Source organism: Poromitra crassiceps (genome assembly GCF_964638095.1).
Source record: "Poromitra crassiceps genome assembly, chromosome: 20".
Classification (NCBI taxonomy): domain Eukaryota; kingdom Metazoa; phylum Chordata; class Actinopteri; order Beryciformes; family Melamphaidae; genus Poromitra; species Poromitra crassiceps.
The window spans coordinates 21,738,019-21,761,959 of record NC_139637.1 but is presented as its reverse complement, the minus strand read 5'-3'; the positions used below and the strand labels follow the sequence as shown (position 1 = coordinate 21,761,959).

Genomic DNA, 23,941 nt, shown 5'->3' with positions numbered 1-23,941 from the left:
ACAGCTCTGTGCGCTGCAGGGCAGCAGGGCGAGGACAATATACTTGATGGAAATGACAGAGGAGAGCACGGCTTGAATTTATCATAATTTCCTATTTCTAAACATTACCATCCAATTGTCATCTCCATATCTAAGGGCGGGGGGGGGATTCATTTTCAAATGTGTGCTGCATTTCATACTTTCTATTATAAATGAGAAAATTATCATCTTCATGCTAAACTACATAACTGAATTTGTTAACTGACCAAAAAATTAATTAGTGGATATTGTATGCCCTAATGTAATAGGTTCATTGTCAACAATGTTATTGGCTTTTAAGATTCTCAAATTGAGTCAGTCACCGGAGTCATGTCATCATGAGTGATGGTGAACGGCCGAGACAATAATTTTTTGATCCCGTTTGAATTGTGCCATTAAGTACACGTGATTCTTCTTTGTGCAGTTTGTGTTTAGTTTTGTATGAAACCGCTCAATACGTAGGGAGACTCTGGAGTTACCTTCGCTGTTTTTACTGGGGGGATCAGGGCTCGCTCTCTTATGGGTTACGCCCACTGATGCCAAACTCAATTCAAAAACCTGTCCGTTTTACTGTTGTCTTGCTTGTCACTGAGGCCATGTTCACATTACAGGCAAATCCGATTTACTGATAAAGTCATTAATCATCATTATCTTGATTGGTTTCCCAAATCTGATTTGGGAGCGTGTCCGCACTGCCACAAATCTGGTTTTCAAGTCGGATCTGTGTGTCCAGACCTCAACAGCCTATCTGCATGGGTTGCTATGGTAATGAACGCACGCGTGAAATAATAACAGCACCTTTTGTCGCCTGGATATGACGTAGTGTGTCGCGTTGTGAGTGACGTTCAAATCAGATTTGATGGATCTGCGCGTCCGCACTGAAGACACATCAGTCCAAAGCACATTTGAAGCAGACTGGAAACTACCTCCATATGTGGTTTGGGACAAGTGACACAAATCAGACTTGGAGCGTCCAGTGACTCCAGTCACGCTCCTAGTCTGAACATGGCCTAAGTGCGCCCAACTACTATAACATGACTTTAGACCTGTTATGAATCAGTGGGGTCTTTTCTATTATTCGGGCTAAAAACCGAAGCTCAGACCACATACTGTATGTGTCTTGTTTATTTACAAAATTCACATCCGCTCTCATTGTTTTGAATGGCGAGTTCCGTCTTTCCCAGCACATGATTACATTTCTGTCTGATGAAATTTTCAGTCTGATTACATTTCTGACTGTCTGGAACATCTCCAGACAGTCCCTTGGACTTCTTGAGTTTCTGATCTTACATGCGTTTATATGGGGATATATGCATTTCATTCTAAATCATGTCCAACTAAATGAGTTGGCCACAGATGGGCTCCTATCAAGTTGTATTGACACACTGAAAATAAGTGGGATGCACCTGAACTCAATGTGTCACTGCAAAGGGGTTGAATACTTATGACAAAATCATCTTTACTTTATTTATTGAACCAGGCAAGTCATTAAGAACAAATTCTTATTCATGGCAACGACCTGTTCTTGGCGAATTAAACTGGCTCTCGGTGAGAACGGTTTAGAATGCCAAATTTGCTCTTGGTGCAGGTCAAAAGAATACACAACTTTTTCCAGTGAATTTATTTTACTCAAGCTAGTTTTAGCCTTAGATAAAACACACGAACATTAAACAAGTGACCAATTAAAATAGATTGGGAAATCGTGTGCATTTATTCAATCTCCAAACTATTATCTTTGTTGTCCTTCTGCATTTTTGTGCCAAACCCAAGATGAAAACACGTACATGTTCTGCGCAAACAAATATAAATGAAAACATGAGCCAGATGCTGCGAGTCTAGTCCATTCATGCAGAGCCTTACTGATGTTCTGGCTTTGGCAGCTTCCTGTAAATCTGATATGAGAGCTGCATGAAAACGTCCATGTTGAGACAGCTGTCAGTGTCCATTTCACCTCTCAGCTCTCCTCTGCCTCCAGGTTGATGTTGTTGCCAAACTTGGCGTAGAGCTGGACCTTCAGATCCCCCAACACTTGCTGGATTGCGGCCACTCGTCCGTCAAGGTTCTTGACCTCCTGCTCTAGTGCTTCCTGTAGGATAAAGAACATGGGAGTTGGAAGATAGAAATCTCAGGGGGCATGGTGGTGCAGTGGTAAGCGCTCACAGCTAGAAGGTCCTGGGTTCGATTCCCGCCTGGGACGCTGAAGGAGTGCGTGCCCGTCCGCATGTCCTCGAGTGCCCGCCGCCCGGGTGGGGTCGTCAAAAGGGCCTTTCTGTGTGGAGTTTGCATGTTCTCCCCATGCCCCCTGGGGGTTTCCTTCATATAGGAACCCCAATCAAAAACATGCAATATCCTGGTCGCTGATGTGGTGCCTCCTCTGGTCATTAGGGGCGCCTGTTCGGAGGGAGGGGAACTCGTTGGAATAGCGTGATCCTCCCACGTGCTATGTCCTACCGGTGAAGCTTCCCCTGTCAGGTGAAAAGAAGCGGCTGGCTACTGCCCATGTCTCGGAGGAAGCATGGAGCCAGTTTCGGCTCTCCCCAGATTGGCAGAGGGTGGAGCAGCAACCAGGATAAATAAATTAAAATTAGCACTAATGGGGGATAAAAATGGGATACAAAATCGGGGGGGAAATATAAAAAAAAAAAAAAAAAGAAGAAGATAGAAATCTCAAACTATCTGACAATCACTGCTATTTCTCAAACAACTGCTATTTTGGTAAACAACGGGATCAAAAGGAATCTATGGAAGCCAGTTCATGAAAGAGTATTTCCAGATGTGTCATCAAAAACACATTCTTAACTCATTGAGTGCCAATGACGACAATCGTCGTCAATTCGAATACTAACGTAGAGTGCCAATGACGACGATTGTCGTCAATTGCGTTTTTTGACGGTGGGACGTGGATCAAAGCCAGATCCATCTCCTGTGAAAGTATGGTGGATGTTGAATGTGTAAAAGCTATTTTACAGACCCATTAGGTGGCGATTATTTTCATTATCGATTATTTTCTCAATTAACCGAATAGTTGTTTGGTCTATGAAATCTCAGAAAATGGTGAAAAATGTGGATCAGCGTTTCTCAAAACCCATGACGACATCCTCAAATGTCTTGTTTTGTCCACAACCCAAAGATATTCGGTTTACATGGAGGAGTAAAGAAACCTGAAAATGTTCACATTTAAGAAGCTGGAATCTGAAATTGTTGACCTTTTTTCTTAAAAATTACTCAAAACAATTAATCCGTTATCAAAATAGTCATTGATTAATTTTCTGTCGATCGACGAATCGATCAATCATTGCAGCTCTACTCTGCTGTTGTGTGTGGAGGAGGCAGCATCAAGGTATAAAAGGCAGGCACCCAGGCACTGGTGGCAGAGAGAAGGATATGGCCGCCATCTTCTGGACAATACCTCCAATTCAATAAGTACAGCTCTTCTCCCTGAGGTGTACCAAGGAGGACTTCAAGCGCTCATTTGTGCCGACCGCCATTCAGCTAAACAATGCCTTCTGCCACAATAGCTCAAGCCTCAGCCAACTGAGAGCAGTGCTGAGGTCCGCTCGCACGGCACAGTCTTCATGAACTGCTTTGGGACCGCTTGTCACTGTTAATTCTGTTTTGTTTGGATACAGCGGATGGAATATGTTTTAATGCTGCAGCCTGCCACAAAATAGAACTTTATGAGGAAAACCCTGAATTTGAGGAGGAAAAGTTCCATGCTCTGAGCTAAATAAATCAGACCACACAATGTATGTCAAATGTTTGCGCGTTAAGAAATGTATAAGCATTGGGAGCCGAAAGTGCTGTGCAACCTTCAGAGCTACTCCTGCACATGGCATTCATTGTTATAAACAATTAATTACTTATGTTGTCTGATGCCGACTGTTGTTTTATTTACTGTCATCAATGTGTACATGTGACATCTGTGACAAATAAAGACAGAGTTTGTCTGTCCTGCTTAATCTTAAAAACTATTTTCCTGAGAGTCTTAAGACAAAGAAGATATCTCTACATAAGCGAGCAGGCCCACCTTGGCAGCGTCCAGCATCTCTTGTGTCTCTTCCTGGCTGTGGCTGATAAAGACGTCACCAATTTGATAAGGGATCAACATAGAGTCGTCATCGAACATCATGAGGTCATCACTGGCATCCTGCAGGTTCTGGAGGGATTTCTGAATAAAGAGACAATTAGCAGATTCTTACAGTGTTTCAGTTCTGTCAACAATCAATACCACACCACACTAATGTCATCAGTCCTATATTATCCCAATAGTGCTTGGGTAGTATGACTGAAACTAGGTGATGTCCCCCTAGAGCTGATCATTCAAACTTCCCAAAATGATAAACAGTCAGATGACATCACAGAACATGTATAATCAAGTGTATTTTGACAGATTTGTTTCTCTCTCCAAACGTTTGCAGACTTTGTGTGCAATTCCCAAACTTTTCAAGGTTTGACAATGATCCTATTATTCACATTGTCTTGTCTTGTTGAACGTTATGACATAAACACCAGAGTGAAGTCACACAACACAGGTCACAGCTCTTACTTTCTTTGCCTCTATTTCATCTTTGAGTTCTGTCATTCGACTCGTGTTCCTTGCGAATTTATTTATCTTCTGCTGGTCCGCGAAAGTGACATTGACATCTTCAACTGCCTGCAAGTGGGAGAGAAGGGAAGTCTATTATTAGCCAAGCCCAGCAAGGCACATCTGCCCGTTTATTTCGTTGAGTGGAGATTAGCATAGCTATCCAGATAGCTTGACCGCTGGCCTTGTCATGGCATCTGTCACCATCACGCCCCTCACAAGCTTGGTTAGCATCAGCAGCATGCACCACCACCACCACCACCATCATCATCATGAAAAGGCTGGCAGGCTAACCTAAGGAGGACTAGCGTGTTAGCTTGTTGTTAGCTAGCTAGCGTTAGCTGGCTAATATCGTTGACATGCACGAGGGTGTGGCTACATTTAAAATACCATTAGCAGATATTATTGTGACTTTCTTATAAGCCCGTCCGCTTTTTTGTTCTATGTTTGCAGACGAACCGGCCACGAAAGCCTTTCAATACAGCGTTACATATTATTCATTCAGTTTAAACTTACTACAGTCGCCTTCATGGTGGCTGCCATCTTTGCTTCCTCGACTTGAGAGCGGGTGCACCACCTGACCAGTCTAACTGTTACTGCCACCTAGCGGCATGGATAACCCAGAGTACAACTGTGAAGAAATAAAAAGAAAACATCATTTTGTCCGTTTTGTCCAATTAAAAACACATTTTGGCTGGTGTTTCGTCATTCAATTCAGTTTAAAGGAAAACTGTTATTTACTTAAAAGGAATAGGCAAGGCATTCAAGTTAAGGCCCTCAGAAATCCACACACACACACACACACACACACACACACACACATTAGCCTGAGAAATTTAATCAATTTCACGATAAGTGAGAATTCAGCTAATTCACTGTATGATGTACCCTCAGACCGATGCCTTTTCAATAACTCAAACTCGTGATTAGATTAACCGGAACTCTTCCTCTGTAAACATTCCCACAGCAAACAGAACTGCACCCAAGTTCAAATATTTACTGAATGCATCTCAAGCTAGAGACATTATTCAGATTTTCATGCTGAAGGTGCATAGGAATCTAATGCAATCGACGGAAACAAAGACAGTAAATCTGCAAGGCTAGGCTGTGGCTACTCTCTATAATAGCCCAGCAAACATGTGGGAAATCTTGAATTGAAATATGTTGAGTTGTTCTTCTAACCCTAACAATGTAAACTATTGAAACGAGGTTGTTTCAGTTCTCTTGGCTGTGTCCCATCATGCCTTGCATGGAGTCAAAAGTGCGTACAACCAGGGGAATCCAACTCCCACCTAAGTATGCAGCCTATAGGCTACAATGGGACATTGTTTTCATGGATTCCAAGTTTTGTCATAACAAATACAGTGAACAGCTAGGCTACAGTTCTTATGCCTATGTTCATATGTGAAAATGGAATACATCAACAATCTTCTTCTTTTTTAACATATCCTTTGTTTGCATCAATCCATGGTAAACTACACACACACACACAGACACACACAGACACAGACACAGACACAGACACAGACACAGACACAGACACAGACACAGACACAGACACAGACACAGACACACACCTTGTGTTTGGGTTAATTTTATTAAGTTAATTTTACAGTGGATTTGGTATCTTTAGGGATGATTAAGCAAAGTAGTCAACATTGTTTTTGTTAATGTCGTCCACAGCTGGCATAATCTTGTCACATTTACTCACAAGAACAATTAATGGGAAGAACAGAAAGAGGAGGAAGATGAAAAACTGCAACAAGGAAATCAGTTGATACAATCAGTGGGCCTTTGATCTGTGTCAGCCTCTCTGATGTGTGATGCATTGACAAATCCCCTGATGAAGGCCAAAGACATCTGAACGTGATGTGGAAGTCTCTGAGGACAAGTGATTTCAGACTGAAAAGGCAACGGCATCTAATTTATTATCACAATTGATCAAGCCAGACAGAGAGCTCTCTGTCTATCTGTCTGGCTGTCTGTCTCTGTTGCCTTTTCAGTAAGCAAATCAAACCACTTTTTTCATCAAATAAATTGAAGATTAAAGGATAGATGAATAAATAAGGCACTAAAGCAATAGAGTGGATATTTCAGGGCATGTAGGCTTATCAGCAAATTTATCAGCAAACTTAAAAGAAAGATATAGCATCAATGAGAAATGAGAATACATGAGATGATCATAAAATGCTTAAAGTTTCTCTTCAATAAAAAAAAAAGTGTGACCTGGTTAATATCTTAATATAGCCTAAAGTTGTACAGATGCATCTATTCATTTTCAGCAGTTTATAATAAGTGTCAAGCCAAGCATAATAACCAAGTGGATCACCTGAGCTATGGATATCCTTTACATACATCCTGTTTAGTCTCAGCCACATTCGTCAATAAAAGGGAAGTTCTGTGTTGCCTTATCACATTCTGCTTGATCAGACTGTAGCCTTCAATCTCATCATGATCTCATGCGGTTATTTTCATAGAATTCACTGTGAGATCAGATCTGATCTGTGAGATCAGATCTGCGAGAGCATGAGTGAATCACAGATGCTTTTATTCAGAGTGCTGTTACTCATCTTGGGATGATGGGCTAGTCAGCAAAGCCAATCAATGACTTAAAAACGGTCCCACCCATTTTTAAGCACACACAAAGTACTGCTGACTATATATACACAGTTGGGCAGGTAGCTGGGAGAGTCCATCATCTCTTTGGCAGACACAGTCGCTCGCCACAGTTTTCCTTCAGGAGAGGATATAGCTTGTTCACTTACAGAGGAGACACAAGGTAAGATATTACACTTTGTTTGAATGCTGTCCAAGTTTAGACAATGACAAAACATAAATGGGAATATTTGTGCAAGTTATTTTATCAGCTAATTGCTCAAAGGGGGAGTGGGGCATTGTTGATGTTTTTGTTTTCCCATCATGCAACACTAACTAAATGGACCTTGTTGCTTACTTTTGTAGGTCTTGACTGGGACAAAAATGGGGAACCAGCCTTCCACAAAGGTAAAATTATGTGTGTGTGTGTGTGTGTGTGTGTGTGTGTGTGTGTGTGTGTGTGTGTGTGTGTGTGTGTGTGTGTGTGTGTGTGTGTGTGTGTGTGTGTGTGTGTGTGTGTGTGTGTGTGTGTGTGTGTGTGTGTATGTATGTATGTATATAATATATATATATATATATATATAATATATATATATATATATATATATATATATATATATATATATAGTATATATATATAAAATATATATAATATATATTGTATATATATATACAATATTATATATATATATATATATATATATATATATATATATATATATATATATATATATATATATATATATATAATATTGTATATATTTTTTAAACTAACTTCTGTAGATCTGGCATAACATTTCTGTGTTTTTCATAGAATGAGCAAACTCTTGAGAAGCATGAAAATGGTGTGAATGGCCATTCTGTAAACATCACATCCAATGGCTTGGAGATTGATGGTGAGTCTGGCTTTCATTTTTTTTCTTTTCTTATAAATGACAGTAAGACATGATGAACATAACAGAAATAGAAAACAGGGTACAGATACAATTGTTCCTTCAGTGCTACATTGTTCTAAAAATCTCTGAAATCTGAAGATGATTATTTGCTATTCCTTCTAGTGATTGTGTGTGTGTGTGTGTGTGTGTGTGTGTGTGTGTGTGTGTGTGTGTGTGTGTGTGTGTGTGTGTGTGTGTGTGTGTGCGTGCGTGCGTGCGTGCGTGCGTGCGTGCGTGCGTGCGTGCGTGCGTGTGTGTGTGTGTGTGTGTTTTTGTTTTGGCGGGGGGATTGTATACATGGGCATAGGTGCTACATGTTGCTGCGGAGGGATATTACTGTTCCTGGTTTTGAGTGTTTAAACTGTCAAAAGCAAAAGTGCCAAAAGTAAACTGGTTCCGGTGTTTAGTTATAGGCCAAACAGTCATTAAAGGGATAGTTCACATCATTTTTTAAAGTCTGGCCCTATTTTCTACTTACTAATGATTTTTTTGATTGGTACTGTAGAGTTCTTTCTCAGCACAATCCCTGCTGTTCCTCATAGTAGCTCTGGAAAGTTGATCAAAAATAAAATGAATGCAAGGTCAATGGGGTGACGCTCCTGTATGTACAAGCTGACCGAGGCTCACTAAAATGTCACCCACAGTGCACACTAGTGGCAGCCAATTATTCATAACAATCGCAGAGTTGAACCAACTCTTAAGGATGTTTTTTCGTTTTTCTTTTCCAGACACAATGAATTGATATGTCCGTCACCAAATGTATAGGGATTACTCTGAGCTGGACTCTGATAATGCTTTGTAAACACAGTAAACTCCCAGCTGTATTTGGTATTGAGTCTAACAATGTAAACAGATAGGCGTAGCCGCGTAGCCTCAGACATGGACAAGCGGTGTAGCTATTTGATCTGTCATGGTGTAGTCTTTCTCACCGCATTAACAATGTTGTAGGATTCCCAGGGTACCTGAGTGTGCCTAAGAGTTAATATTGATCTTTGACTGTTAAAGCTCTTTCCAGAACTGACTAGCCCATGTTTACCTCATGGAACATGTCATAGTATGATGATGTATAATGTTCCTTGTGAAGAGAATAAAGGAACAGTTCACCCTAAAATCCAAAATACATTATATTCCCTCTCACCTGTAGTGCTATTTATCCATCTATATCGTTTTGTGTTAGTTGCCTGAGTTTAGGAGATATCGGCCGCAGAGTTGTCTGCCTTCTCTCCAATACAATGGAACTGGATGGCACTCGGCTTGCGGTGCTCAAAGTGCCAAAGAAATACATTTGATAAACTCAACAGCAATGTCTCTTTCCAGAAATCATGACCCGGTTACTCAAGATAATCCACAGACCTTGTTATGAGCAGTTATATGGAGGAACTATTTTCTTTTGACCGAACTACAGCCGCTAGCTGCTAGTTAGTTCCTACATGAGACTGCAAAAGAAAATGGTTTTTCAAATGTATTTTACATGAAACTGCTCACAACAAAGTCTGTGCATTATCTTGAAGTAACCAGGTCATGATTTCTGGAAAGAGACAATGCTGTTGAGTTTTTCCGATGTATTTTTTTGGTGCTTCGAGCACCACAAGCCGAGTGCCATCCAGTTCCATTGTATTGGAGAGAAGGCAGAAACTCTGCGGTCGATATCTCCAAAACTCAGGCAACTATCCCAAAACGATGGATAATAAATAGCACTACTGAGGTGAGAGGAAATGCATGTATATTGGATTTTAGGGTGAGTTGTCCCTTTAACATTCCAGGCTCTAAAAACTGTATGGATTTCTCTATCGCAGTGATATCAGTTGGGAACTGTTTTCGTAATGCAATATCACCTAAATTATTGATAAATAAGATTAATCAATGCCACAGACACTTCATATAGAAATTATTTTAATTAATTATATTCCGCTGTCTGGTCCAAGTGAGAACATGGCCGAAGGTTACTGATCATATAATAATGATAATGTCTTTATTTCTTATTTGCAGTTACCAGTGAGACAGCTGTCCAGCAAAATGGCACGCCTGTGTCCAACTCTTTCACAAACTCAGTTGATTTTGTGGTAATCGAGTCGGATTGTCAAAATGATGAAGCTCCAGCTATTTCTGAAAGCCCTGACTCCACCACCGAAAAGGAAGAGGTCAAGGAAACCAACGATAGCCCTGACTCCGTCTCCACCACCGAAAAGGAAGAGGTCAAAGAAACCAAAGAGGAAAAAGTCAAAGTTAGTCTTTTTGGGAAAATATTCAAAATGAAAACAGAATCTCCAAAAAGTGAGGAGAGTGTTCAAGAAAAGGAGAGCTCAAATGAAGATCAACTGGATGCAAGTCCTCCTGCCACTGATCCACAGCCTGTAAGTACAAGTCTCTTGTTCATTTTCATGTTTTCCTATCATCTCCTTTCGACAGTCTTATTGGGTCCTTTTCACAGCAACTGTTTTGAGGTGGTAAAGCAGAAAGGAAAGCAGGTGTAACCAATATATACATATTTTTTATTATTATTATTTTTATTATCAGATTTTCCCGCATTTTCTCCCAAATTGTACTTGGCCAATTTTCCCTCTGCTCCCCGGGTCACTGCTCCACCCTCTGCCGATCTGGGGAGAGCCGTAGACTAGCACCATGCTTCCTCCGGCACATGCGCAGTTGCCAGCCGCTTGTTTTCACATGACAGCAGGGAGCTTCAATGGCAGGAGGTACTGTAGCACGAGGGAGGATCACGCTAGTCCCACCAGTTCCCTTCCACCCTGAACAGGCGCCCCGACCGACCAGAGGAGGCGCTAGTGCAGCGACCAGGACAAATACCCTCAATGCGGCTTCCCACACGCAGACACAGCCAATCGTGCCTGTATGGATGGACGGTAACACGGGGCGCGAACCTGTGACCCTTGTGTTGGTAGGCAGGGAATCTACCGCTACACTTGTAACCAATAACATTAAAGAGAGCCCTGACACTGGAACACCTAATTGGAATGGTACCCTCATTAATGGTATTAGTTACACCTGCTTTACTACTTTACCACCTCAAAACAGTTCCTGTGAAAAGGGTGTATGTACTGTGCATATTTCTGTTCTCGGTTGTATGTATTGTGTATTCTGTTTGTTGTATGTATTGTGTATTCTGTTGTTTGTTGCATGTACTGTGACTTTTATGTGCTCAAACAAAAACAAACCTGTGAAGTCAAAGACGAATTTCTACATTGTGGAGAATAAAGTAGAATTGAATTGAATATTAGATTCACGTCAAATTGTTGACCCTGTCAGTGCATTGATCAATCGCATTATAAAATATCGCAAAGATAATCAAATCATGTGTGCAATGATGAAACAGTTTAATTAAAAATTTGATTCATGACTAAGCCCATGGTTATGTAATCCAGAAACAAAAACTGCATTTTATTTAAACAAGAATGTTGATTTTCATGATGAAGGAGTCAAGTTCAAGTGGAGAAGAAGAAGTATATACCACCATGGACATCATCAAGCAACACGAGGAATCTGAAACTCCACATCACCAAGCTGAAATGGCGAAACAGACGGATGAAACAACGGAAGCTGATAGTTCAACGCAAACTGAAAGTGATGATGATGATGATGCAACCACCAACAATACTGAAGTGGTGATTGAGGTACACATAGAAGAAGAAATTGAGCCTGCCACACAGGAAACTCCTGAAGATAGTTTTACTCCTCCTGATGGACCCTTTTATATGCCACTTTCTGGAGAAGATGAATGGAGCTTCATACTACTTCCAGAGGAGCCTGCAGAAGAGAGTGTTATCCCACACCAAGATGAGACCATTGCTGAAGAGATAATGGAGGCAGCCATTCAGGCTTTTTCAGATGATTCTGATGCGGTGTCAGAAAGTATTGATGAAGACACAGATGAGAGATCTGACTCGTGTGCCATCACTGCTGACCAGTCGGTGGAAGCCATAGAGGAACCTGAAGCCAGCCTTTCAGTTCCTGAGGAGCCCATGGAGGAGAACATTAGCGATGTTGAAGTACTGTACCGATCATATATGAAACTGGTGTTTCGGGAGATGATGAGCATGTGGAGTGTCAATGCTCCTGAAGAAGAGTCGGTGTTTGGAGAGGTGGCAGAGTGCATTGATGCAGTTACTGAGGCTGTTTTAGAGGGTAATACAGAGGTACCTGAAGATGTGGAGGAGGAAGCTATTGATGAGACTGTCTTGGAAGAGAAAAATGATGATGCATGTGAAGATGCATCACCAGATGAGGGATCTGACTCGTGTGCCATCACTGCTGACCAGTCGTTCGAAGCCATAGAGGAACCTGAAGCCAGCCTTTCAGTTCCTGAGGAGCCCATGGAGGAGAACATTAGCGATGTTGAAGTACTGTACCGATCCTATATGAAACTGGTGTTTCGGGAGATGATGAGCCTGTGGAGTGTCAATGCTCCTGAAGAAGAGTCGGTGTTTGGAGAGGTGGCAGAGTGCATTGATGCAGTTACTGAGGCTGTTTTAGAGGGTAATACAGAGGTACCTGAAAATGTGGAGGAGGAAGCTATTGATGAGACTGTCTTGGAAGAGAAAAATTATGATCCATGTGAGGATGTGTCACCAGATGAGGGATCTGACTCGTGTGCCATCACTGCTGACCAGTCGTTCGAAGCCATAGAGGAACCTGAAGCCAGCCTTTCAGTTCCTGAGGAGCCCATGGAGGAGAACATTAGTGTTGTTGAAGTACTGTTGGATGATGAATATGTGGTTGTTGTGGAAATCATGGAAACCATTGACCCAACTGAGCCCAGCCCTGTTACTTCTGAAGATGCATCACCAGATGAGGGATCTGACTCGTGTGTCATCACTGCTGACCAGTCGTTCGAAGTCATAGAGGAACCTGAAGCCAGCCTTTCAGTTCCTGAGGAGCCCATGGAGGAGAACATTAGCGATGTTGAAGTACTGTACCGATCCTATATGAAACTGGTGTTTCGGGAGATGATGAGCCTGTGGAGTGTCAATGCTCCTGAAGAAGAGTCGGTGTTTGGAGAGGTGGCAGAGTGCCATTGATGCAGTTACTGAGGCTGTTTTAGAGGGTAATACAGAGGTACCTGAAAATGTGGAGGAGGAAGCTATTGATGAGACTGTCTTGGAAGAGAAAAATGATGATGCATGTGAAGATGCATCACCAGATGAGGGATCTGACTCGTGTGCCATCACTGCTGACCAGTCGTTCGAAGCCATAGAGGAACCTGAAGCCAGCCTTTCAGTTCCTGAGGAGCCCATGGAGGAGAACATTAGTGCTGTTGAAGTACTGTTGGATGATGCATCTGTGGTTGTTGTGGAAATCATGGAAACCATTGACCCAACTGAGCCCAGCCCTGTTACTTCTGAAGAGCTTGTGGAAGAGATCATTACCCTTCCTGAAGAAGAACCAAAACCTGAAGCGGCGCAGGCACATGAAGGTGAAATCATGGAAGAGATAATGAAACTGATGTTTCATTATGTTGCAGCTTCCGTAGAGGAGGAGAACATTGAAGAATCCACTGCTACCACTCCAGATGAGCCGAAGGAAGAGAGGGTCAACCCTCCTGAAGAAGAGTCGGTGTTTGGAAAGGTGGCAGATTGCATTGATGCAGTTACTGAGGCTGTTTTAGAGGGTAATACAGAGGTACCTGAAGATGTGGAGGAGGAAGCTATTGATGAGACTGTCTTGGAAGAGAAAAATGATGATCCATGTGAGGATGCGTCACCAGATGAGGGATCTGACTCGTGTGCCATCACTGCTGACCAGTCGGTGGAAGAGGATGTCACTGAAGAAAATAAGGTGACCCCTAAAGTGCGGTGTTGAAGAAATTGTCATTACAGAGGATGTTGCAGCTGCAGTAGAGGAGGAGAACATTGAGGAATCCACTGCTACCACTTCAGATGAGCCTGTGGAGGAGAGTGCCAATGCTCCTGAAGAAGAGTCAAAGTTTGGAGGCGTGGCAGAGTGTGTTGATACAGATCTTGAGGCCATCAGCGTTGCTACAGCTGAGGACGAGCAGGACAAGGCGGCAGCTTCACTCATCAGGTTGCAGTCAGCATGTTACACTGTTTTGGAAGAATCAGCATATCGCAACGATTGAGATGTTTTCAATGGAATACGGCAATATTGTTCAAATTAAAGTGGCTCCGAAGGAAGCAAAGCAGTAAGACGTTGAAGGGATTGGCCAGATATTGCTTTTGTAAAATGCTCATCTACCTCTTAAAGTGCCATGTGTTTTATTGTATGAAGTGGTAATTGTGCAATTATTAATTGTAAGTAATTGCAATTAAAGGTCATTGTTAAATTATTCCTGTTCTTTTAATGCATTTTAATGCCTGTTTGTACATATCATCAACACAATGATGACATTGTAAAGAACTGTAACATTTTTCAATCAAAATTAAAAACACTGAGTTCATCTTGAAAATGTGAGGTTTTGACTTTTTCTGTTCCTTGTGTTACTAATGTTATTTTAGCATCCAGTTAATTGCATCCTGGTGGTCAATTGTGAGTGATAGATGAACTCATATCATAATGACTTTGTGTCAAGTTAAAATGGGAAAATAAATCATCTCTTCAACTGTTAATTGGATGTCTTAATTTGAAAGAGAGAGGGGGGGGGGGGGGGTTGTCACATCTGGTGATTTTAACCAGGCCAAAACAATCAAATCACATTACTGCACTGAAGCAAAATCTGAAAAGAATCACTATAAAATAAAATCAGGTTTGACCAATAAAGATACTCACCATCCGACACAGCAAGGTATTTGATTTTCCTGACATTTCTCAGAGCATAACTCTTGGACATTGTTGAATATCAATGAGTGTGGGGGGGGGGACACAGACATTAATAAAAGGGTGATTGTTGACAATGCCCCGAGTAGGCAGAGGCATGGTTGGAATTGTGCTCCCATCTCAATGCTGCGATTAACACACTCGCTGCTCGCATATCAGCTCCACTGCTCCGACATATTCTCAACGGCTAATTCTTTGTGGTGGTGTATAGGAGACCGCTGACACAAAGCAAGATTCAGAATCATTGAAGGAGCCAGAAAGTGTGACTCTCGACCCTAGTCCAGAGGAAGCAACAACCGAGGAGACTGACATAGAAAACAATCAACCTGTGGAAAGCCAAGAGGACAGTCACACAGAAGAGAAATCAGTTATGAACTTCTTCAAAACACTGGTAAGTGAAACATTTCAAGTCAATTAAATTGCTGACCGGTGGCTAACTTGCATAATTGACTTGATATGTATCATCCCTTCGGTAGTGGAATTAGACAGTGATCGCTGCGTGACAAAATTGAAAATATTGAAATTGATGTTATCAAAAGTGCCATAAGATGAATACAATTAGTTCATTCTAAATATTTTTTGAAGGCAAACCATTCAATTGCTTAAATGTAAATGAAATTTATTTATGATCGAATCCATGCGTAATCTTGGGTCATCAGCCTTACTTTTTCTGATAAACTGGAGGTCAAATATGAGAGGAATCTAACAGGGAACTTGATTCTTGAAATCAGATGGATTTGGATTTGGATCCTCCATATTCTATGTGAAGTGTAAAAGGGAGCTTAAGGACAGTAGAAGCATCCATAAAAAAAAAATCTGTGCGATGGTGACAGTGCCTGATGGAAAGACTACAACAAAGATCTATTGTTGTTTTCCTCTTCATCATGGCTTCCTTTGGATTCTTGCCTCTTTAAAGAGTTAGCCATTGCCCCCCAGCCACCATGCTAATCAAGTCTTTGAACATGCGGGAATGTGGTGGCGCATTGTTCCAGCCATAGTGTGAGCTCACAAGGGAGGCCTGTGCGATTGGAGGTTGGAGATTTGTGAAGACAGTGGCGAGGGCAGGCCTACGCCATCTCCGGAGCACAATGGCCGTCACAATGACAGCGCATGTACTATGTGCTCTGTCAGGGCCCCCAGTGTCAGGGCCCTGCAGTGTGCCCTCTCAGAATGGCCTATGTCTCTGCGTTACTGAAAGGCATCTGTTTCATCCAAATCATTATTCTGCCGTTTCTATTACTACATCAACCATTATCCATTTTAATGCTGAATGTCTTATATTGCAGCTTCACTGTATACAACAACAACATAATGCTCTGCAATGCTTACATTATTTAACATTCAAAGTTTTTAGGCGTTTAGTTTGTTTTCTTATTATTTTGTCGAGCACCACGAGATGAAGTGAAGACCCCTTACCTTTTCCTTCCCTTGTTACGCAGGTGACTCCCACTAAAACATCCAAAAAGGAAACAGCTGCTCCTGATGCTACAAAAGATCAGGTGATCACCTGTTCCTGAAACATCATATACATGTCAAACATGTGAAACGCCCAGTCCTGTATAGCAGTTTATACCAAATACCACTGTGTTGGTCTCGAAAGGTTTTGATATTCTCTGAATATTATTATTATTATTATTATTATTATTATTATTATTATTATTATTATTATTATTATTATTATTATTATTATTATTATTATTATTATTAATCATATTAATAATAAAACTGCTACTGATTGGAAAAGTCTCTGAGAAGAGAATTCAGTCATTGTAGGAGTTGGATGTACAGTATAAGGTTTAGTGGTGACCGGAGGCAGTTTCAGTAGGTTGCTGTAGCTGGCATCCTTTTTCTGCTCACGGCCTGAAAAGAATACTGCGAGCCAATTATTAGATTTTTATATTTGATTTTAAACCGGCCACTTTTAACTTTCACCATAACGGCTTCCTTTATTTAATTTTTGCTTTGTTTTGTTACCAAATAGTCCCAGAAGGAGACGCAACCAGCAGCTACTACTACTACTACTACTACCACTACTGTGAGCACATTGCCTCTTACATTATAATTTGCATACCATTATGAGTACTAATAAAGGCATGTATTTTTTTATACAGGGTTGGGGTCAATTCACTTCCAATTCAGTACAAAATGTAGTAGCACTTTACGTTAGAGCTCAGTAACAACATGGTAATATGGGGGTAATACTGTGATAATAAAGAAGTCATATGTAATACCATGTAATTAACATGGTATTAACAATGGGTATATCTGGATAATTAGATTTAAATTTATGTAATAGGCTAACAGAGTCAGAAACAAAAGGTAATAATGGGGACATTTAATTCCATGGTAATATTAGATTAAACCAAACATCTCCAGACGTATAGGGATTAACTGGAAACACTTAGCTAACAGCTAACACCAGCTAGCAATCTGCCGCCCCTGATAGTGGCCCGCACCCGCCAGTGTTAATACCAAGCTATTAACTGGTTATACATGGTAATTACATGGTATTACCTATTTATTATCACACTATTACCCCCTATTACCATGTTGTTACCAAGATGTAATGTGCTACCCAGAAGGTAAACAGAAACTTCAGTTCATGTCAATCCTCCATTCCAAATGATTTCTTCTAATAAGTTCTAAGTTTCACCTCCTCATTTTCAAGTTGAGTTTTAAAGAAAAACGTATTCCCGAATTGAACTGAATTAATCACTGCCCTGCTTTTATGACAACATAACATACTTCATCTAAAATTCTCATTAAGTTATCATCAAATTGATTGATTGTTCTGATGATGACTGAGTGGACAATTTGTTCTGGTTTGTACTCCATTTCTTTGGGTCGACACGGGCCCTCTCTCCTGAACAGGTTGCACAAGTATCTGATCCACCTGCAGCACCCAAAGGAATGTCCATCCCACCACCCCCTCCTCCAGAACCACCAAAAATGGAAATGAAAGGAGAGCCAGCGAAAGCTGTCAAAGCCACACCAAAAGACGAACCCAAAGCTGCCAAGGCGCCTGAGGGGGCAAAGGGCAAGTCTGCCAAAGACACACTGAGCAAACTCTTCCGTTCAAAGGTAACTAAAGTAGAATTGATGGTAGCAAAATGAAAATAAAAAATCACTATGTTACGGGATCTAGATTTTAAGTGAATAGAGAGCCAAAGTGGAACGTCACTTCCTGCTTCAGCACTGTACCAGAGATTTTCATCCGCAATTTATTTTCCCATAGACATTTCGTAAAATGCTTATAAAAACGGTTCAGCTATATTTAGAATCGGGAGAGACCATAGAACATTTCACTCAGACCAAAACCACATCGAAACAATATTTTCTTTTTAAATATTTTGGTCTGAGTGAAATGTTATGCGATCACGCCTGTTTCTAAATATATCTGAACCGTTTGGTTTGAACAAGTAAAACTATTTTTATACGCCTTTTACGAAATGTCTATGGGAAAATAAATGGCGGATGAAAATCTCTGGTACAGTGCTGAAGCAGGAAGTGACGTTCCACTTTGGCTCTCTATACATTCTACACAGTGTGTCAGATTATAACACATTGTTTGCGACAAATGTGAATTTGAGGCACTTCTAGGTGTCAAGGTGTCCAAAGTCGGTACCTCAACAAGTGGAGCCAAAGCCCCGAGCAAGACTGCAGCAGTGGTACGGTAGAAAACCAATATCTTATCTTAATTGAATTGACCATGGCTCATCCTCTCATTAATGTCATCTAACAAAAATGTATCTGAAGGTGGCAGAAACTGCACAAACTGCTGTTTGTAAAAAAATCCCTTCCTACAGCAGTTCTACATGAGGTCATATATAGGCTACCCTGTTTAAGTCGGTTTACGTGCTATGAAGGGCTCAAATTGGCAGCATCATGTAGCATCGTTTCTACCACATTCGACAAACATTAACGATTCATCGCTGTTCCATGATGTTATTCACAGTGCCATGATAACAAATGAAGTATCTCATAAATGCGTGACATTTTTGAGGTTTTCAGGACATTTTTGCTTTCTACCTCATTGGCTCAGAATAAGAATGCCTCCACTCTCCCACAGAAAATCGAGGAAGCGCCACAGCCAGTGGTAGAAGTCCAGGTAAATTAACGAGTATAACTAATGAGTATAGCTCAATCTGGGCATTTCATCTTTTTCAGGGAATGTTTCGTTGATCTTCTGATTGAAGGACTTCAAATGTTCCTCAGAAGATGTCTCAGTAATGTTTTCTCTATAGGCTATAGCTCTGATTTTCACCTGATCCATCCTCTGAGTAAACAAGCAATATCACTTTGCCAGCATCACGACTATCACTCATTAAATCATGTCTGTGGCTGAATTAACATTTGCATCTGTTTAGAATAAAGACAGTTTTACTCTGGAGGACGCAATGGATGAGGTGCCACAGCCCGTTGTAGAAGTCCAGGTAAATTAACGTTAGTCTTTGGGTTTTCATCTTTTTCAGGGAGGGTTTTATGTACAGTAAAGGCCCAAAAACAGCCAGTACAGAACTTGAAAATTAACTCAGCATCCTCTCAATGCAGTGGTAGGACATTTTTCTCCTCTATAGGTCATCATCTGGGTTAAATGAGTCAACACAAACTGCACATTACATCACATCACATCAATTATACAATATATTCCAAGTGACCGTAATAACCCATATGTTGTGAATTGCAGCATTTCCATGTGTTCTGCTTAATTTGCATTTTCAAAATAAAGCTTGCTCTCCAGGAGACAGTGGAGGAGGCGCCACAGCCAATAGTAGAAGTCCAGGTAAATCAGCAGAGAGACGTGAAGTATATTTTATACTTCTATAGTGTTTCATCTTTGTCAGGCAGGAAGTGCGTGATCTTCTACAGATCTACAGGGACCTCTGACATGACGACGGCCATTTTGCAAAGCCTGTCCTCCACATTATTCCTCAGTAAGATGTCTTTAAGGAGCAGAACTTTTCTCTCCAGGTCTTACTGAGAAAAAACAAACATCTCAGGTGGCAGGTGTCAATCTCGCCAATGCTTTTCTATTAAAATTCACAGTAAATATAAGAAATATCACATTCACAATCCCAGCTATTCTCAATATGTTGATTAATTGATTGTTTCATTCATTCATTCATTCATTCACTCACATTGCATGACACTGCATCAATTAATGTGTTCTACAATTTCCATCATAACCGACAGACGTCACAACTGACTTATTGCATTTAATATGTTCCGCTGCATTTGGACTGATCCGAATACAAATGACTGTTCCTCTCCTGCAGACAGTGGAGGAGGTGCCAGAGCCAGTTGTAGAAGTTCAGGTAAATCAGAGGGGAACAAATCCTGAAATCTCCCTTTGAGACACTGAAACATCACCATCCTTTCTTATTAGGAGCTCGTCTTCATTCTGCTGCTCTGCATGATGGAGAGGGGTTGTCTTTCTTCTCATTGGGATCTGTCCTTTCTCACAGCTTCTCCAGTCTGCTGTGCTGTTTTTGCACGTCTCCTCTCTCCTTTCAGACAGGTGGCAGGTCTTGCTCTACTCCACTCTATCCGCTTCACACCGGTCGTTTTGACCAGTGTGACCTTTGACCTTTGATTGTAACTAGTTTGTGATGCTATTCTCCTCTCTGTTGTTCTGATCAAGAAGGTGGACCCCTCAAAGACCAGCACCCTAGAGGCTGCTGCCAAGCCAGAGCCACCGCCACCAGTTCAGGAAGAGAAGAAGCCATCCTCAAAATCATCTCTCCTCTCTTTCCTCAAGCCTAAAGTAAGGACCTGTTCACTTTAAGCCTTTCAAATGTGATCTACCAATTGTAATTTTTTTTACAAAGAAATTATGAAATAGAAAGTAACAAATTAACGTGGCAATGTGAATTTGAGGTACTGTTAAACCAAATGACTACAAAAGTCCAGGCGGCCTCCACAAGTGGAGTTCGGCTCCTCAAGAAAACTACTGGAGTGGTAAATACAGAGAAATTAACCGAACGAACATTAATTATTAACCAGAGTGATTTCAATGAGCTCATCTGGTATTGCTACTTTATTTACATCTTTTTGATGTTTGATGTTTAAAACATGCTCCAAAACAGCTTTTTGCCTGAAGTATTTTTCCACGTCTGTTATCTGTTTATAATCATAACCTCACTCATAATGTTGCAAACACTAAGAGAGTGACTCTTGATTATTTCCTAACAGCAGATTTACATCTTAATAATGGCGCTTTAAATGTCTAATCGTATGCCATCTTAAAGTGTCCATTGCAAAAAATATATGTGGTTATGTAATGATGCTGTCTCTGGATCCTCTGGAGTTTTTTGATTATATTCCATCATAACTCTCTCAGGCTGCTGAGCCCAAGAAGGAGACTGCGGCGCCCCCTGCAGGAGAAGCAGGCCAGGCGGTGAAAGCCAAGGAGGAGCCAAAAGCTGCAGCCAAGTCAGCGGAGGCCCCTGTAGAGAACAAAGCAGCTTCAGTGGAGAAAAGTGGAGATGATGGAGCCAACGTGCCCAGGAAACTGGAGAAGAGGAACTCCATCCACTCGTTCTTTAAAAATCTGGTAGGCTGAACATCTGAACATCTGACTGACAAATACACTCCTATTGAAGTAGAAATAAAGTACAATTTCCTAGAAGACATAATATATACAACTCTAAATTTGCATGATTATGCCATGGCCCTGCTGTATTGCAATATGTTGTTTGCTTTCCTCTCCACTAGATGGCATCAGTAACTCATTAGTGCTCTCTCTATGAGGGCTGCCGCCATGTGACCTATAAAGGCATACTTCACTGCTAAACAAAGCTGATTGATTTTTGCACATAATCTTGCGCACACTCCACCAAAACCTGTGAATAACTTTGCACCGATTCATTTGGTTTGGATTACTCATAGTTAATGAATTTGACATTAAGTCCTTTGATTCAGAGGACAACTTCTCAAAAATGTTCAAAACAGCTTATTTTAAATCTGATGATCAAATTGTGTGTATGCGTGCATCTGTGTGTCTGTCTGTGTGTCTGTCTGTCTGTGTGTCTGTCTGTCTGTCTGTCTGTCTGTCTGTCTGTCTGTGTGCACAGGGTCCAAAATAAACTTTTTTGTTCACCAGCCAAATGTGTCAAATTTGACCATGCACTCAATAGATTACCATAGTTTGTTTGTTTTTTTACTGGCAAGTGAAGCAAATCTACCCACGTCACTTGCATATTTTACCAGCATTTAGCTGGTGGCTAGTGCTAATTTTGGACCGTGTGTGTGTGTGTGTGTGTGTGTGTGTGTGTGTGTGTGTGTGTGTGTGTGTGTGTGTGTGTGTGTGTGTGTGTGTGGGGTTGGGGGTGGGGGGTGGGGGGGGTTGGTAGCATGGCCCAAAGTCTCATGGAGAGAAACTATTGGGAAAAGAGTTGTGACGTAAGCAAGTAAGCTGTTTCCTACATACAGTAGCACTGTGAATGAGGCATTTGAGGAAGTCAGATCACACCAGCACAACTAAAAACACCCTCTATTTATGACTTTATTGTGGGTGAAATGTCAAGTACAAGAAACGGCCCATGAATAATCCTATAAATAAATAATCCATGTGAGAGACACTCATGATATATTTGCACTTGCAGGGTCAGAAGCGTCACTCCACAGACGCCGGGGTCCAAACAGAGGCAGCCACTGCTACGGCAGCTGAGAAGGCCAAATGAAGAAGGCCCAAAACAACACTGACAACAACACTCCTGTTTTCACCCCCACGCCTCATCCAATTTCCCACTTCAACCCCCCCCCCCCCCCCCCCCATGAACTTTGAATTACTTTAACTACAATTTTCTATGATCTGATTGGTGGTTACACTATGTAAAAAGGAAGGTGATTGGAAGGATACAAGCAAGTGAGCATCAGTTTTGAGGAAGAGGAACAGTGCCGTGCAGGTGGTTGACCGAATGGTGCTTGAAATAGTCAAAGGGGCTACTCGATCGCGAGGTTGTTGAGATATATATTTTTGGGTATATCGAAGTATACAACAATATGAGTGTGAAACCTTTTCTATAGACCGCTGTTAAATGTGACCTCCCTGTGGCTATTATTCTTGCACTTTAACATATCTTATGGTCTAATGCACTATTATGGAGCTTTGCTTTTAGTTATGAATTTGTCAGAATGAAGCATTTAAAAACATATAGGCTCATATATATCCAAGTATATATATATATATATATATATATATATATATATATATATATATATATATATATTCTCAGTTCAAGCCAAGGAACGTAATGCACTTGTCTTGTGGCAATTCAGAGGTGAATGCAAAATGATAATGTATGGGGAAAGGTACTTAAAAAAACATGACACTGAAATTAATTCAACAGCAAATAGATCTGTCCTTAGACGTTGTGAGAGGTAATATGGATGATATAGAAAAGCATGTTTATATATATCCACATTTTTTTTTTTTTACTTTATACTATAAGCATATAGCCTACAGTGCATAGCATGTGGCTAACAGACATGCTGTGCTCATCCTGGGGTAAATCACAATCTTGACAGTTCTGTGGGGAATTTGCATGTATTCATGTTAGAGATAACAAAATGCATCCGGCATGGCAAAAAATGTTCTTGTGCAAATGTGTCCTGTTTATGTCCTACATCACAGCTGATTCGCTTTTAATTTGATCGCACCACTTTGAGTCATGTCTTTTAATGAAAGTCGTTTGGTATTATAGTCATTTTGTGTCTGTGCCATATCTATGCAATTAACATCGCTTTTGTTTGTGAGAAGTAATATTTGTGTAAGTCCAGCTCTCTTAAAGACAATAAACATGTTCAGTAGTTCTGCTGTTCATCAGTGTTAACTGGTGTTGTTGGGAAAGCTTCTATGGAAACCTCAATGAATCACCAGGTGTTGCAACAGACGTGAAAAAGGCATGACTCAACAAGTTTGGCAAAAACTGACAACTGAAGTGCTTACACACATTGTGTCTGAGGTGAGGTGCCAACTTTGAAACGTTGACTTCCACATTGTTTTCACACGGGCTGAATC

General features: G+C 41.0%; 2 protein-coding genes across 11 annotated transcripts; one reads left to right on the top strand and one right to left on the bottom strand.

Annotated features, from left to right (window-relative positions):
• Nucleotides 1-1,465: 1,465 nt before the first annotated feature.
• On the bottom strand, nt 1,466-5,175 carry pfdn4 (prefoldin subunit 4). The gene is made up of 4 exons (XM_083657244.1): nt 5,120-5,175; nt 4,565-4,672; nt 4,046-4,186; nt 1,466-2,104 (listed from the first exon to the last, which is right to left on the bottom strand). Exons 1-4 carry the CDS (start codon nt 5,144-5,146, stop codon nt 1,973-1,975), a joined length of 408 nt encoding a protein of 135 aa, XP_083513370.1. The 5' UTR covers nt 5,147-5,175; the 3' UTR covers nt 1,466-1,972.
• A 2,120-nt stretch (nt 5,176-7,295) lies between these two features.
• bcas1 (brain enriched myelin associated protein 1) lies at nt 7,296-23,728 on the top strand. 10 transcript variants are annotated; one of them, XM_083656733.1, is made up of 16 exons: nt 7,296-7,382; nt 7,565-7,606; nt 8,013-8,094; nt 10,123-10,487; nt 15,131-15,310; nt 16,359-16,418; nt 16,901-16,954; nt 17,791-18,000; nt 18,510-18,587; nt 18,989-19,027; nt 19,287-19,352; nt 19,661-19,702; nt 20,196-20,234; nt 20,561-20,683; nt 21,260-21,472; nt 22,524-23,728. In XM_083656733.1, exons 2-16 carry the CDS (start codon nt 7,583-7,585, stop codon nt 22,599-22,601), a joined length of 1,653 nt encoding a protein of 550 aa, XP_083512859.1. In that variant the 5' UTR covers nt 7,296-7,382; nt 7,565-7,582; the 3' UTR covers nt 22,602-23,728. The 10 variants fall into 10 exon arrangements, with proteins under 10 accessions (XP_083512859.1, XP_083512858.1, XP_083512857.1 ...); XM_083656732.1 differs by having other exon boundaries at nt 19,649-19,702; XM_083656731.1 differs by having other exon boundaries at nt 18,962-19,027; nt 20,564-20,683.
• The last annotated feature ends 213 nt before the right edge of the window (nt 23,729-23,941 follow it).